The sequence below is a fragment of the Aquarana catesbeiana genome, linkage group LG04 (assembly GCF_042186555.1).
Source record: "Aquarana catesbeiana isolate 2022-GZ linkage group LG04, ASM4218655v1, whole genome shotgun sequence".
In the NCBI taxonomy this organism is placed as follows: Eukaryota; Metazoa; Chordata; class Amphibia; order Anura; family Ranidae; genus Aquarana; species Aquarana catesbeiana.
Window position 1 is genome coordinate 220,039,228 of NC_133327.1, and position 17,265 is coordinate 220,056,492.

General features: G+C 40.5%; 1 protein-coding gene across 3 annotated transcripts in view; it reads left to right on the forward strand.

Annotated features, from left to right (window-relative positions):
* SKIL (SKI like proto-oncogene) overlaps window positions 1–17,265 on the forward strand; it is a 67,290-nt gene that overhangs the window by 24,911 nt on the left and 25,114 nt on the right. For 2 of the 3 annotated variants that reach the window (XM_073626190.1, XM_073626189.1), the window contains exons 3-4: window positions 6,836–6,930; window positions 15,170–15,414. In XM_073626190.1, coding sequence (XP_073482291.1) covers window positions 6,836–6,930; window positions 15,170–15,414 — 340 coding nt within the window. The remainder of the gene's footprint in view (window positions 1–6,835; window positions 6,931–15,169; window positions 15,415–17,265) is intronic. The other variant, XM_073626192.1, reaches the window with a different exon arrangement.

Genomic DNA, 17,265 nt, shown 5'->3' on the forward strand with positions numbered 1-17,265 from the left:
GCGCTAATTTCCCACAGCATATACACTATATTACCAAAAGTATTGGGACGCCTGCCTTTACATGCACATGAACTTTAATGGCATCCCAGTCTTCATCAGTAGGGTTCAATATTGAGTTGGCCTACCCTTTGCAGCAATAACGGCTTCAACTCTTCTGGGAAGGCTGTCCACAATGTTTAGGAGTGTGTTGTTTATGGGAATGTTTGACCATTCTTCCAGAAGCGCATTTGTGAGGTCAGGGACTGATGTGGACATAAAGGCCTGGCTCACAGTCTTCACTTTAATTTATCCCAAAGGTGTTCTGTCGGGTTGAGGTCAGGACTTTGTGCAAGCCAGTCAAGTGCCTCCACCCCAAACTCCCTCATCCATGTCTTTTATAGACCTTGCTTTGTGCACTGGTTCGGATTATGGTGTGGGGTTGTTTTTTAGGGGTTGGGCTTACTCCTACCCCTCTTAAAGCATCAGCATACGAAGACAATTTGGACAATTTCATGCTCCCAACTTTGTGGGAACGGTTTAGGGATGGCCCTTCATGTTCCAACATGACTGCACACCAGTGCACAAACAAGGTCCATAAAGACATGGATAAACGAGTTTTGGGTGGAGGAACTTGACTGGCCCGCACAGGTGACCTCATCTTGATAGAACACCTTTTGGGATGAATATAGTGTATGTGTATATATTTATACACGCCAAGTATGCATATGTATACTGTATATCTGTGTTATTTCTCAACTGTAAGAAGCGAAAGAAGAATTTCCTAAATACAGGAATTATTCTGGAAAACTCTGTGCTATTGTCCTGAATCATTAGGCAAGGATATTCTAATCCTGACTATGCTATGGCAGTTGTACAGTATAGGGAGAGAATTGGTTTTGTGAGCATATGTTCCTGTCAGTAGCTGAAAGCGTGTGATTCAGAGTCATAGAGCTGCAGCCCCCTTTCTCTCTTCCCATAGGACTGCTGTGCTCACTGAGGGCTGCGAAAGATCTAGAGGCACCTGAAAAGGTCATTTTGACTTTGAAGCAATCTAACTAGTGTCACATTGTGTGACTTTCGCCTTTTTTATATAGGCATATCTTTCTTCTGTTAAGAGCTGCACATTCTAAACCTTGATGAGAAAAATGGGCACAATAAACCTCCATATGGTTTTTCAGCATTTGCCTTCATCTGCCGCACAAAGTCACACTATGTAGATGATGTCTGATGCAGGCGATTTCCATAATTGGGTCATATTGACCTAGAATGTAATACTGGTTTACATAAAACCATTTTTTAAACAAACACAGCTTGTAGATGACCAGGCTTGGTGAATATGGGAAAGTGACCTCCAAGTAAGTTCATTATGGCCAACTGGGGTGGGAAGCCACTTAGATTTTGGGACTTCTGTATTCCAAGACTTTTAATGCATTCAGAGCTTTCAGGTTTGCTGCTATGTATTGGGCCCAACAGCTGCTAAAAATTTCACATTTGAGGTAATGTAACTTGCCCCCCTTGGTTTAAATGTGTGGCTGGTTATTCATAAGTTCACCCTCTGTGTCCTGGGGTTGTAATCACGCTGATGCCATCACCCTAACCAGTGTCCATTGCAAAACTAATCATCTGCAGGTCAAGAAAGGAATTTTTTTTTGTCAGGAATGTTGCAAGGCTCACTGTCCCAGCTGTGGAAGTGGAAATACATTTCTTTGAAATTTCAGAGCCCCCAAGAGCTTTTGTAATAATGTGTTTTAGTATATTTCACATTAGGGCAGACCTATCTAGCAAAAGTGTTTGTTCTCTGGCAATGTGTCTCCCTCATTGCTGCATCACTGGTGCTTCCAACTTCGCCAAGTTTCTGGTTTTTGGCGTCATTGAATGTTTAGATCAGCCGGGCCAAGATTATGTAACTCATATGCATTAATGGATACCTCCACGTTTTCTACCATGTTTTATGTTGCATCCATATTTGGAGTGCAATAATAAATGTGGTTGGGGGTTTAGGGGCTGATAAAACTGCAGTTCACCTATTTTCCACCCCAGGCCAAAAGTCTGAATAACCCCTATTACATGGGGATTCTGTTCGTCTGTTTTTTTTTTTATCCGTTGATGAAAAACGGACATCAATGCATCTCTATGGAAAAACAGTTGTAAACGGATGCTCACCTTTTACATCCACATCAGTTTTTGAAACTGATCAAAACCCTTTTTGTTCCGTTTAAAAAAAAAAAAAAAACAAAACAAAAAGGGTTTTGATCAGTTTCAAAAATGGATGCGGATGTAAAAGGCGAGCATCCGTTTACAACTGTTTTTCCATAGAGATGCATTCATGTCCGTTTTTCATCAACAGATGGATAAAAAGAAAAAAAAAAAAAAAGGAATGAATAACGGAACTAAACCCACAAACGATCTGTTTTTGCATACTTTTTTTTTTTCCATTGGCAGTGGATGTAAAAACTGATGAAATACTGATGTAAGCTGAATCCGTTTTTTTTTTTTTTTTTTGTTTGAAAAAACTGACTGAACTGATGAAACAAATGGAATGCCTGTGTGAAAGGACCCTTCCACACAAGGTGGATCCGCTCAGTGGAGTCCGCCAGCTCAGCAGCAGATCTCTCTGTTGATCTCCGCTGAGCCAGCAGATGACAGGTCTGTCACTGCTCACTGAACAGGGAGGAGCCTGTCAGAGCGCCACTGAATCCATGGAGGGATCGGACGAAAACGGAAAGCATGTCTGTTTTCATCAGATCTCATCCGATCCGCCAGGACGGATGCGAACGTATCGCCATATACGTCTGATTTTAGCAGATTGGATGTCAGCGGACATGGTCACCGCTGACATCCTTGCTCCATAGACCTGCATGTAGCGCCCGTTTAGATCCGCCTAAAAAACTGACAGGCGGACCTGAACGGTCCGTTCGTGTGAAAGGGGCCCTAACTTTTCAGGACAGCTTTCAGGGCGATACCTTCTTCCCCCTCCAAGTAGTATTAATAAACATAAGTTTATCAATCTTTGCAGCTTCTTTCTCAGGTAGTCAGATTTGCTAGTTCAAAGGTGAAGTGAATAGAGAATTGTTTATGAAGAGGAGAAATGGTGCAAGTAAGGATTTACATTCCTTACATTTTGTCTGTGCAGTGTTTTATGTTGGTGACAGGGTCTCTTTTATGCTTGAATTCTCCTTTTCAGATTGCACATACATCACTGCAGTTCATCAGCCTTGCTGGGCTCATGTAGAGAGATGTTGCCCTTAGGAACCAGTGAAATATATTGTTTTTTATTTTCCTATCTGCTCCAGAAAAGTAGCTTTTAGAACCTGATTACTGTATCACCTGTGCTTTCCTCCTGTTTTTATACATGGTGCCTATTTTAATTCTGGTGCTATTTATACTTGATAACTGCTGTCTGATTTAATTTTTTTAAATGACTTTCTATTTTGGAGGGTGCTGTTAAATGCCGCCATTTTATTGCAATTAGGCACCTGGCTGCAGTCCAAAAAACGGTTTGATAATTTAGTAGAGTGTTTGGTCATAGCCAGTTATGGGTAATCCTAAAAGGAAATGGGGTCCAGAGCAATTGGCTGGCAGCATAATATGTCAAACAGCGATTTTTCCAAATGGTTTCTGTACAGCATTCCCAAAAATGTGATATGAGATACCTGTATAAATGTTTCATCTCCAACACATAGATGGGGTTGCAGGGTTAATTGTCTGGAAAAGCTCTGGAGCTTGATGCCAATGATTGAATATTTTATATTGATTTTCTTTCTATAGAGTACATTTTGATAGAGATTTTTTTTGCCATCGTTCTTTATCTCCTGCCATTCCTCAAAGTCTAGAGTATGATCTACAGAGCGTTCCCATTTGAGCATATATTTAAGTTAATTAAAAGGGTCAGTAAGTATAATGTTTAAATGTCTATATGTGTCACATATGAAATGTTTACTGGTGAGGCCTTCTAGACGAAGCTCTCTGAATGGGGTCAATAGGTTTTTCGGAAAGGAATTGGCTTAGTGTTTCATTTGTAGATAACTAAATAATGACTTTGATCAGAGATTTAAAGTAGATTGAAAATCAGGAAAAGGAATCTTTGTGTCTTGGAAACGGTATCCCAGAAACCAAATCTGCTTTCTGATTTTTAATACTGGCGTAGTGATGTTTTGTGTTAGGTAAATATGAAATATTGCATATGAATATTTTATATTTTCATGTCACTGCAGCATATGGCATGCTGAATTTCTTACATGGATACCCTTACCCACTAGGTTGTTGAAGGGAAAAAAAAAAATAAATAAAAAACGGCTTGTTTACAAAGTTCAGTAGATTAATATGACAGTTACACATAAAATTGTATAAGTGAGCAGTGAATAATCACCATCGCTTTTTTGCTGCTCTCTCTTGAAGTCTTATCATTTTTTAATAATGTAATAAATAATGTCATGTAATGTTTATGTGTAAGACAAATATATTATATGATTAGGCTACATTCACACCTGAGATGCCAGGTATATTAGCTGGCAGGCAGAGAAGCTTCACCAAATGCACAAGCTGTGTGTGGTCAGTTGCAGCCATACGGACATATCTATGGCTGCTCTCGCAGCTGTTTGCATGTACCTGCTTATTTGTTTATTCCCAGGGTCAGCATTTCTGGCTGCACACAAACTGGACACAATTACTCGATCAGTTTGTATACAGCCATAGCAGAGTGGTGCTGCATACAGATAATGCTCTAGCCACCTCAGTAAATGTAGCCTTATTGTTTCTCTTTGACTTTGGGATTCAGCCACATGGAGTGTGCATCGTTTTCCGAAAATCAGCAGACTTTCACAATGAGAAGAAAGCACAATCAGTGCACTGACAAGCAGGGAGCAGAGCCTTTATATCTACTAATTATGACTGCAACCATGAACATATAAACTTCAAACTATACATAGAAACAGTGTTGTGTTTTTTTTTTTTTTTTGTTTTTTTTTTTACAATTCTAAATTTTGATAAGGATGCTTACATTAACTGTTTTTATATATACAGTGGATATAAAAAGTCTACACACCTCTGGTAAAATGTCAGGTTTCTGTGATGTAAAAACAGTGAGACAAAGATAAAAAATTTCAGAACTTTTTCCACCTTTTTAATGTGACCTATAAACTGTACAACTCAGTTGAAAAACAAACTGAAATCTTTTAGGGGAGGGAAGTAAAAATAAAAAGATAAAATAATGTGGTTGCGTAAGTGTGTACACCCTCTTATAACTGGGGATGTAGCTGTGTTCAGAATTAAGCAATCACATTCAAACTCATGTTAAATAGGAGTCAGTACATACCTGCCATCATTTAAAGTGCCTCTGATTAACCCCAAATAAAGTTCAGCTGTTCCAGTAGGTCTTTCCTGACATTTTCTTAGTTGCGTCCTACACCAAAAGCCACGGTCCGCAGAGAGCTTCCAAAGCATCAGAGGGATCTCATTGTTAAAAGGTACCAGTCAGGAGAAGGGAACAAAAGAATTTCCAAGGAATTAGATATACCATGGAACACAGTGAAGACAGTCATCATCATGTGGAGAAAATGTGGCACAACAGTGACATTACCAAGAACTGGATGTCCCTCCAAAATTGATGAAAAGACGAGAAGAAAACTGGTCAGGGAGGCTGCCAAGAGGACTACAGCAACATTAAAGGAGCTGCAGGAATATCTGGCAAGTACTGGCTGTGTGGTACATGTGACAACAATCTCCCATATTTCCATATGGGCTATGGGGGTTTCTTACCAAGAAAAACACTCAAGCCTGGCTAAATTTTGCAAAAAACACATTTGAAGTCTCCCAAAAGCATGTGGGGAAATGTGTTCTGGTCGGATGAAACCAAGGTTGAACTTTTTGGCCATAATTCCAAAAAATATATTTGGTGCAAAAACAACACTGAACATCACCAAAAGAACAACATAACCACAGTGAAGCATGGTGGTGGCAGCATCATGCTTTGGGGCTGTTTTTCTTCAGCTGGAAGAGGGGCCTTAGTCAAGGTAGAGGCAATTGTGAACAGTTCCAAATACCAGTCAATATTGGCACAAAACCTTCAGGCTTCTGCTAGAAAGCTGAACATGAAGAAGAACTTCATCTTTTAGCATGAGAACGACCCAAAGCATACATCCAAATCAACAGGGAATGGCATCACCAGAAGAATATTAAAGCAGATTAAAGTTTTGGAATGGCCCAGACATGAATCTGTTTGAAAATCTGTGGGGTGATCTGAAGAGGGCTGTACACAGGAGATGCTCTCGCAATCTGACAGATTTGGAGTGTTTTTGCAAAGAAGAGTGGGCAAATATTGCCAAGTCAAGATGTGTCATGCTGATAGACTCATACCCAAAAAGACTGAGTGCTTTAATAAAATCAAAAGGTGCTTCAGCAAAGTATTTAAGGGTGTGCACACTTATGCAACCATATTATTTTATTTTTTTATTTTTACTTCCCTCCACCTAAAAGATTTTAGTTTGTTGTTCAACTGAGTTGTACAGTTTATAGGTCACAGGAACTTTCACAAAAAGTTTTGAAATGATTCATCTGTGTCTCATTATTTATTTTTTTTTAACATCAGAGAAACCTGACATTTTAACAGGGGTGTGTAGACTAATTTTTTTTAGCCAACCTTTTAAGCTTGCCTGAAATGATCTCCAACTTCTAAATTCCACAAGTTTATTTCTTTGTGACTCAAAGTAAAACCACTGAATTATGTTGTGTCTCAGTCCACATATAACTTACGGCCAATGCCGCAGTTTTAAGCCCTGGGTAGTGTATGGCAACTCTTTGATTTCTTTATTTCAATTCTTTTGGAGATCGTTCATTTGTTTCATGTGTTCATTTTCAGACCGAACATGTACAGGCCCTGGAGTTGCCGGCTTGGTACCCGTTAATCAAACAAGAAGATGATGGCACCAGTCGACCACATGTGCTGCATCCCAGGTACAAAAAAAATTAAAAAATAATAAAGCTTAATAAATTCTAAATGCAGAATATTTTGGTCCCTGTGTTTTTGAGTGTTTTTATTTATATTGAGTGTATTTCATTCATGAAGTTGCTGCTTTCTTTGATAGGAGTAGATTATGGAAGATTTTTTTTTCTTTGGTCTCTGCTTACCTCCCAAGTTCCCCCAACTCATTACCTTTTGTCAAGCTAAGAATATCGGCAAGTAGTCCATTGGCTAAGCGAGCTGTGGTGACTTTACTCTAGGGAGTCTCGCATCAGCTGCTAGGAAGCCTTGCAGAGCTCTAGGCACCATGTCATAGGAGATGCTACCTTTTGAGCGTTGTCTCTTCTGTGAACAAAGAAAGGTTGCAGTAAAGAAAAACCTGGCTCGACAGAAATATGTTACCCTGCCATTTCTGAACGTCTCCTGGAAATTCTGCATGGCTATCTCTGGCTATCTCTGGCTACAGTGCTTTGACTCACTCAAAGTATTGGTGGCAGAGGTTCAGTATGGCAGCCTAATATTATGGCCATCAAGTATAGAATCAGCGATGGTATTTTATGTATTTCCCATCACAGATTTCTTGTAAATACGAGCTGCAGCTGTAATGTAACCCTTCCTACCCTAACGGATTATATTGTAATAAAGATTTAGTTTCCACACTAAGGGCCGGTTCACACCACAATTGCCTGCTGTACCATGTACTCTTATGAAAAAATATCCTGTTCTCTTTTGTATTGCTTCCTTTGTGTGAAATCCCTGGTGTTCCTGCCACTCCCTCTGCTATCCTATTAAAACCTGACCACACTAAGCAGGGGAACACACCATGGTCAGTTCTCTAGCTCTCTTCCTATGATCAAACTTGTCCTGACACCCACCTGCACAGTTTTTCACTGGGAGGATCATTATGCTGCTGTTTCCCCTCCCCCAAGCTCTTATGCAGCTGAGAACAGAGATTATGTGATCATTTATAAAAAAAAAAAAAAAAAAAAAAAAAGGAAAACAAAAGGTATTTATATATATATTTTTTTGTATCTATACACCAATGGTTTGCCTTTCATCTCTATTTTAAACTGAATGGATTGTGAAGGGTTACAATCACTTTAATGAGAAAAACCAGGTAGATGGCAATTGTGGGTGATTTGGTTGACCAGTATCTGCTAAAAATGTAACAATCCCTTTTCGATGGGCAGACCATTAAATTTTCACTAGCATGCTAAAATGTCTGTAGTCATTCTTCAACTTTCAGAGAAGCTCCTCTATGAGGAAGTCCTGATAATGTTTCTGTTTAGCTATAATATGATTTTAGCGGAGTTTGATAAATTCAAGGCAGCTTACAGTGTAAAAACAAAAAAAACGACCAGATGCATTTACATTTAAGAATTTTTTTTATGTTCATCAGTACATCCCATGTCCCCTGGCATCCCAATGTCTTGCTATCTTTTACTGTAGCATTGCACTCTGCAGGCTGCCCACAGTGATACTGCATTGACGAGGAACAGCGACATTTTTGCAGAAAATGTTTTGTGCCTGTGGGAAGGCGTAGGTAAATGGCATTACCCAGAAGCCTGTTCTCTAGATCAGGACTGGCATATTTGCATAATGTGCCTGGGGAGTATTTTAATAATGTTTTGCTCCTGTGCTTTTTGTTTCAGGGGGGTCAGCAAGCCTGCATTTGTTTCTCAAAATGTTGAACTCAGTAGATACACGGCACACATTTTTAAAATTTGTAAGGTGTGTGTCAAATGTCTGAGCTCTGGTAATACATTGATATGTGGGATAACACCTCTCCTTTTGTAACTGCTTTGCTTGCTATAATTTAATCTCTCCTCTATGCACACATTGTCATATATTTAGATCATGCATTAAAATGCATTCAGGAAAATGAGCAATAGCTGTCAAAACTGATAGAGAAGTATCTAGTCCATCAATGTCTTCTGCATGGAATGCCTTATTAAACCTGTACTAAATTGGGAGCATGGCATGTCTCAGAGCTTTCACATGTGACTCTTTTTTTTCCCCTAAATTAGAATGGCATACTTCTATTTCTATTACATGATACAAGCCCTTGAATTTGTAAATAGTAGAAGTCATTTATATATGTAAATAATTGCATTGACACATTTGTAGTTGTCAGGATTAGTATAGCTCACTGATGTGTGAAAATCCGTAGTGTTTAGTCTGCCTGATGAGCCCCAGTATAGCTGCTTTACTATCATTGTGCTCCCAGACTGTCCTTGTGTCATAGAGGAGACATCAGCCTGGTCCAACTCCAGCCTCAGGGCCCCCAGATACAGCTGCCCCTCCCCTGATCACTGCAGTCCTGTCACTGTTCTGAACAATTCCCTGTCAAGTGGATGGGGTTAATAAGATGTGGCTGCTGATTATTGCACAAGTTAGCCTAATGCCTGTTTTCTTGCTGCATGCATCTCAGCACTAAGTATACAGGCAGGCATTGTCAAGATATACCAGTGTTCAGATTTCTTGGTGAAGCTCTATCATCTATCTTGTGGCAATGACCTTAAAGCGTTTCTAAAGGCACATTTTTAAATTAAAATATTAAACATTTTATACTCGCCTGCTCTGTGCAATGGTATTGTACAGAGTGGCCCCGAACCCCTTCTTCTGGGGTCCCCTGCCAGCTATCTTGGTTTTTCCTTTGCTGTTTCTGCCACCATAGCTAGCTGCTTACTATGAGGGAAGACATGTGGGCTCGATCCTGAGCCAGGCTGTGTGTGTCTATAGACACACAGCACATCTCGGCTTCGCCTCTCCTTATAGCGTTTAATTTGCAGCAGTAGGAGCCAATGGCTCCCACTGCTGCCTCAGTCCCTGTGAGGAAAGGGAAGAGAAGAGATGCAGCCGGGCACAGCGCTGGATCAAATGAGGTAAGTGTTTAGGGAAAACAGCAGATTGTAGAACATTTTTTTTATACCTCTATTCAGGGAATGCATTAAGGAAATAAAACCTTTTACCTTTAGAACCACTTTAAAGTAGAACTAAACCCTCCTCTCCTTTACCACCAATGAAGCTGCTGTCCTAGCTTCTGTTTGATCTGCAGTTGCTGTGGTGCTGTACACATAATTATTTGTGACACCAGCCATTTGATGGCTTGACAGTTTGCTTTTACTAAACAAGCAACTGTGACAGTTTTCATTCATAGCATGCCTTGAATGTAACTTTTTTGGGAAATGGGGAAAACAGTGGGTTTAGCTCCGCTTTAAGTAACTGCAAAAACACACACAGGAAGGGTAAACACTTAGTGCACTACCACCATACAGTTATATTAGAAAATAATAATAATAAAAAAAATTGTGTACTCACAAACATGCGTATCATAAATTAACTCCAGCCATATGTCCTTAAGCCATGTAGCGCACGGTTGGAAGGCTGACGCGTTTTGGGAGACATGTCCCCTTCTTCAGAACTAAGCACTTTAAGTAAACCTGTGCCAGACGATAAATCTGCCATTGTTGATGCCCCTTTTTAGGAATCCTAATGGTTAGTACTTTACAGTAGATAGGAAACCAATCAATAAAATGTTATTATATAAGGTTTAAGGCATTTCATGTGCTTCTGTTTTCTGATGTCGTCCTGTTACATGCAGCATTGACTGAGACCAAAAACAGCCCTGCTGACACACATTACATAGGTATGAACCACAGAGGCTGATTTAGGTGTCAGTCCATGCTCCTGGGTGGGTCCCAACCATATGGTCGAGATCTTTCCCCAGCCGGGACAGGTTCAGTGACATCAGCCAACAGCGGGCTTCAGCCCGCTGATGGCTGAAACAGGGCCACAGGCGTGCAGAACGAACTGCACTCCTGTGATCCACAGGAGAAGTACAGCCTAATGAGCTTTGGCTGTACTTTTCCTTTAAGTATCAGCCTCTTGCAGTCTATTGTACAGTAAATAGGACGAGGGAGAAGCAGCTCAAGGAGCTAGTGAGATGTGCTACAGTGGAAGGAGTATGCTGTCATGAGGTGACAGCAAAGTGACACAGAGATGAACTCATCAGTCTGCTGCTTCTCCTTCACAAGTCACAAGGTTGGAGTGGGGAGGAGACCTGTAAGTGAAAGTGCAACTTTAGCACAGAAAGGTCCCCTGTCTTCATAGACAGGGCTGTTCTGTGGGGAAGATTGGTGTATATATCAGGAATGGATGGCTGGAAATACAAATCCTTTGGCAAGTAAAACAGCTTTCATATATGTATTTCATCTGTGTATTTTAACTGCCTGCAATTCGACTTCATGGAGCACTGTGATTATGGCAGACCTTAGGGTGCCCATTTAATAGAAGATGTAGTATTTTCCTATGACACACCATACTGGAATTGACCAGACCTTTGACTGCAGAACATGAATAAGAGAGGTCGCCAGCACAACAAGCTTGTTTCAAACTGCAAAGCTCTTATTTTTATCACAAGATCACATAGAGGAGAAATGTTTCAGAACTGTGTTAATTAGCTCCTGTCTAAATTGGCCCTAGAATGTGTGTACAGTATGTATATGTGTGTGTGTGTGTATATATATATATATATATATATATATATATATATATATATATATATATATATATATATATATATATATATATATATAATGTGTGTGAGTTAGGGATCTTAGATTGGTCCCTGCCCTCAAGGAGCTTACAATGTAATGAGCTGCATAAATTGTTAGCACTATATAATTTCTGTAATAAATGCAATCACATTCCCGATGAAGGGTTCCTGCGTAGTCCTTAAAATGGTGCTTCTCTAAAGGAGCTTTGCACTTTGAAACAAGCTTTTTGGTGTGCAATCTCTTATCCATCCCCCATCCCTCTCCCCCCTCCCTTTGTTTCCCTTGGTAAATGATGCGTAAGCTTCTACATCTGACCACCTGAAGTGATACAAACACTTTGGAAGAAATGTCTTCTTGTACCTATAATGGGTTGAATGAATATTTAAATATGATTACATGTTTAAAAGGCTTATGAATACTTTCCTCTTTATTCGAACATAACACAATTGTGTTTATTGTATGTTTTAGGGATGTTTGTTACGGAAACAGGGCTGTCAGATTGTAGACAGCTGTGATTGATATTCTATATTCACCTGTATGCTGTGTCTGTGAAAGTGGACACAAATGGTTTTGCTAACATTTTAAAATCGATTTTATTTTCTGATGCACTCTGTTTGCTACATTTTAGATAACTGCATCTGTGCATACAATAAAGATACAGAAGATGACAAACTTTAATCAGTACTGGCTGATGTCAGAAGGGTGATTCTACTAGAGACAATTCACCAGCACCAGGAGTACTAAAGAGGCTGACTGTGTGAACCAATAGGATTGCTTCTTCTGTAGCCAGATGCTGGGAGACGTTGCTGTGTCACCGGCCTGAACACTGCTGAATCTCCATCGCTGGTGACAGGAGTGACATCTTCCTGCCTTGGCCCCCCCTCGGGTGGTGGGGGAGCCATCCCTGCCTGGAGAAGACAGTGATCATCGTTAGCACCTATAGTAGCCGCTAGCATTAATCGCAAGGGAATCCGGCAGGCTGGTTGTACCGAAGTTGATTAACTTGGTACATTTATCCTGCCCATTAACGGTTGCTGTTCAACCGGCCGGGAATCAGACCGTGTATAGCTGGCCATAGACGGAGCAAATTGCTTTCCTGCAACCACAGGTGTGACCAAAGTGTTATCAGGGGAATCCCTCCTGCGGAGCCATTGTGTTCTCATTATGGTTATGGCTTCACACACAGTGATTATTGCTACTGGCTATAACAGCCTCTAGCAATAATTGCATGTAAAATCCGGCAGGCTGGTTGTACCCAAGTTGATGGATTGGTCTTGGGGACATTCAGCCTGCCCATACATGGTTCGAATCTCGGATGATTCAGCAGGAACCGGCTCAGATTCTGTCTATGGCCAGGTTTAGTGATCTTGCAGCTGGAGATTTGGACAAATTATCATCCGCAGGATCACCAATGGCCGTCACTCGTGTCATCAGCTAGAGTGCAGTGATTCTTGCTGGACAGAAAATTCAAATGATTTTTTTTTTTTTTCTTTTTCAAATTTTTTTTTTCTATTTTTACTCTATAGTTTTTCATTTTACATGTACAGTATAGTATTTGCAAGTGTTGATATATTTGTGGTTTTCTGGGATGATCTCTTGTACCCAGGATAGAGTTTATAGTATTACACCCCCCCACCTGTGAAAACATTAACCATTGCCACCATGGTTCTCATCTCTGCTTTCTAAAAGCTGCCTTATCACAGTGAAAGCTTTCCAGACAACAGGGAGGCTGAATAACCATCATTGTCAAAGCTACATCCCCTCCTGCAGAGTAAAGCAGTGCTCACAAAATGCAGTTTACTGCATTCTGCTGGCCACTGATTTATTTTGGCAATTATAGGGTGAAGATATTCCTTTTTTTATTTTTGTTCTCCAAAAACATTTTCCTTGCAAAGATTTGCATGTATTTTCTTCTCATATGCACATAGAGGGCAAGATAATTTGCATGGTTATTGTAAACACTATGCATAACTATAGTATACAGGATTTGCATGGGCTATTCCCATGTGTTTCTTTAAATTGTAACCAAATGGGGTTCATTTACTAAAGGAGGAGAGCCTGTTCACCCACCAAAGCAAACATTCACTGAGCTCCATAAACATGATGAAGCGCATTAAGGCCCCACGCTAGAGGTCCGATTGGGTCCGGCTGTTCGGTTTTCAATTGGTCCCGATCGGACCTTCAATTATCCTCTATGGAGCTCCAGATGTAAACAGGCCATTTACGCCCAGTTACCTCCAGGTCTGATCCGGTAAAAAGAAAAACAAAAAAAAAAAAACAGAAGGGGATCCATTCCCGGCTGGCTGGATCAGATCGGAGGGCAGCTGGGTCCATTTACCTTCAGCTGTCCATAGAGCAGAATGGGCTGTGTCAGTGTCCGCTCTGCATAAGCGGAGTGGACACGGATCTGTCATCAGGCGCTCTTCTGGGATTCGCAGACGGCCCCCCTGCTGAGCAAAACTGAATCCTGCCCGTGTGAAAGGGGTCTTAAATGTAAAAAATATTGCCCTTTAAACTTGCTAAGAGGGGAGATTAGCAGAGACGAAAAGAACATTTCTGGAGTGAAGGTCTGCTTTAGGGTAAAGCTGTGTTCACGTCAATTATCCAGTCAAATGTAAGAAAAAAGGATAATGTTTTTAATTTTTCACTCCTTTCCACCTAACAAGAATGATGTATCCGTGCTCCCCACAGCCTCCTGGGATATCACTGTCACATACCCCGGAAGTCTACAGGAGCAGGGGCACACAACAGTCTTTGGGCGGAGCTAGTGACCCACCATCCAGGCACTGAACCTGGATAGTCTGACTTCTGATGACATCAGAGAAGAAAATGGTGACAGAGGGGGGAGTGACGTTCCTATTTAGACTAACCATATGTGACTCCAATTTCCTGCTGCATTGGCAGAAATTCTAGCCTGTTGGCATGACAAAATTTGATCTAAAAAAATCATTTGAGCCCAGTGGAAAAGATTCAGCTGAACAGTGTTTGCTTCCTACCAGATGCAGTCACTGTTTGGGTGTTCAGGCAGACAGGGGTGCTACAACTGTCTAAATGAAATGGCTGGAAAGGGAGAGTCCTCTATCCATGGTGTTTAGTGTTGCTGAAGAATTCCATTGATTTCTTTTGTTCAGTCCTTGGTGCTGAAAAAGGGAAATTTACACATGCATGGCTAGCCTTATTTACTAAGATCAGTGAACATTCACTTTTAGAAGAGAAAAACCTGTTCTGTTTTTATAAGTATAATGCTTCACTGCGCTTGGCTACCCTATAGCTACATTTCCGGGTGCTAAGCTGACTTTTACAAAGCATAGAGGATGAGGAAAATGATGTGAAAGCAGCTACTCTAGCTTTACTAGAAGTACCTTATGTCTGTAATATTGTATTTAGGTGACAATTCAGCCATTCATACCCAGCAAAATGGCACACATGTCACAGCTCACATTGAAAGCATGTCATACTGAGCATGTGCATACATTTTTTTTTTAGCGGTCACTCAGAGTTTAGACAAATCTTTTGTATTACTGCAAACTATGATAAAGAACATTCAAGTACTTGTATGTGTGGACTCCTAAGTTGACCTTTGATTCTGTTCTTGCTATTGATTTCTCATATAGTAACAAATGCAAGATTTTAAATATATATTTATATATTTTTTATTTCTTTGTTTATGCAGTTACTATCTCTACATGTACGACAAAGTGGTGGCGCCAAATGTGTCTCTTTCTGCTGCATTATCGCAAAACAAGGACTCCAAGCCTGTAAGAAGAGAGACTGAGACAAGTAAGCAATCTGTGGCAGAGTCCGAGATTCAGGCCCGAAGCACCAAACATAAATCTGTTCCCTCACACCCTGACCTCTCCATAGAGGAACAGGAGAGAGTAGATCACAAATACGATACAGAAAGCAGTAATAGACAGCGTAAGTAAAGCATGTGAACCTTTCCTCCTGCCAGGACTAAGCCAAGATGTCCTGATAAACTGCTTAGTTTTCTGTTGATATGTGGAATTATCTCCCTAATTGTGTTGTTGTCCCTGGGGATGTGATAAAACGTTATGATAAGACATTAAACCTGCTGTACAGCTGTCTGAGAGCCACTGTAACACAAGTTCACCTTTTTAAAAAAATAAAATAAATGCAATTTTTTTTTTACCTGCACAAAGATGTGTATTTATTTATTTATTTTACTCATTGTCATTCATTGTACCCACGATTAGCAGATCGCTGGTACCATACAGGACTCCTGCAGACATGTCGGTGTATCTGTCTGCTCGTACCTCATACGGGCAGGCAGGTATACACTGACAAGAAGAGAAAATGAACTATCAAAGCACTAAACAGCACCATGGTAGTTCATTGAAACGCCAAGCCGACAACCGCAAAGGTAGTTGTAGTTTCCCCATTCACAGAGCATTGTGAATTTATGGTGGGCAGAGCCCCGCACGGCTATGTTATTTTCAAACGGTGACAGTGGAAGCCTGGACAGGGTGCCCACTTGCTGTCACTGAGGGAAGGGGGGGGGGGGAGGCTGCAGCTGCAGGAACATGCTACATGTTCCACCCCAGATAGAGGTGGAACATTTAACATGTTCCAAAAGGTGAACCTATCCATTAATGAAGACCGACCTGGGATAGACTCACTCTGACATTGTTCAAGAAACCTTGTAGTCAGCCATGGCACTTTTTTTTCAAAGAAACCTCTCAAAGATAAATGAGAAAAGAACGTGCACAAGAATAAGAACACCCATAGTGGGATTTTCTCAAATTTGACGGCAAAAGTAGACATACACTAAAAAATCTTGTTCTTTTTTTTTTTTGGGCAAAGTCAGAATGGCACAATGTAAGTATTCATATCTCTTATCTGATGGGCCACTGTGAAAGTAGACAATCACTGTAGTAGTACTTCAGAGAGCTCTTCTATCTTTCCAGGTCCTGTGCCTCTCCTGTGTGCCAATCCTGCCTCTATTCATAGCTTCCTGTGTTTAAAGAATACAAGGCATTCTCTGATTGGATGAGGTGTAGAGGAGGGGTAGTGATGTCATGATTTTGACCTCATCACATCAGGAAATGCATTTTATTCGTTGGAAAAAATAAAATAAAAATTTTTGCATCCCCTGTAGTCACTATGTAATGGAGCAGCCACTTGACATGAGATTTGCAAGATTGGGGCAATCGCTGTATTATTGCTGATATTACAGTAATTGTCAATGTTCACAGGAGTCCTTCAGTTAGGAAACAAGCATACGAACATTGGTCCAGGCTGTACCAATGTATGCAGGCAATTAGGATTTTATCTGGAGTTCATCTTTTAAAAAAAAAAAATAAATCTGTTTATTTGGAGTTCATCTTTAGTTGAAGGTGTAATGCTTTCACTGGACAGCCATTTTTTTTAAGATACGCATGCATGAGAGATCAGATGTTAATAATCTTTCCTGTCAGTGTCTTAGTTGTAATTTTATAGTTTATTTAAGTTGCAGAAATCCATTTTACCAATGGCCTTCATTTTCATAGTCTTACCTCCATGTCCCTGTTATAACATTTGCTTTGTGTGTTGAAAGTTACTGTGCAGTCCCATAGGCACCAGAATGACTGCATTGCCCTGTGCATTCCCTGATCTAACATAACTTGTCCTCTGCAATACAGGTCAGTTCACACCATCACGCTATGTTGACAAAAGTTTCCTAAAGCTCTATGCTTTAGTTAAAGAGCCAGCACAGCAGATGAAGATTGCTTTCAGTCTCCCTTTGTCTGATTACAATTTTGTTCATTTGCT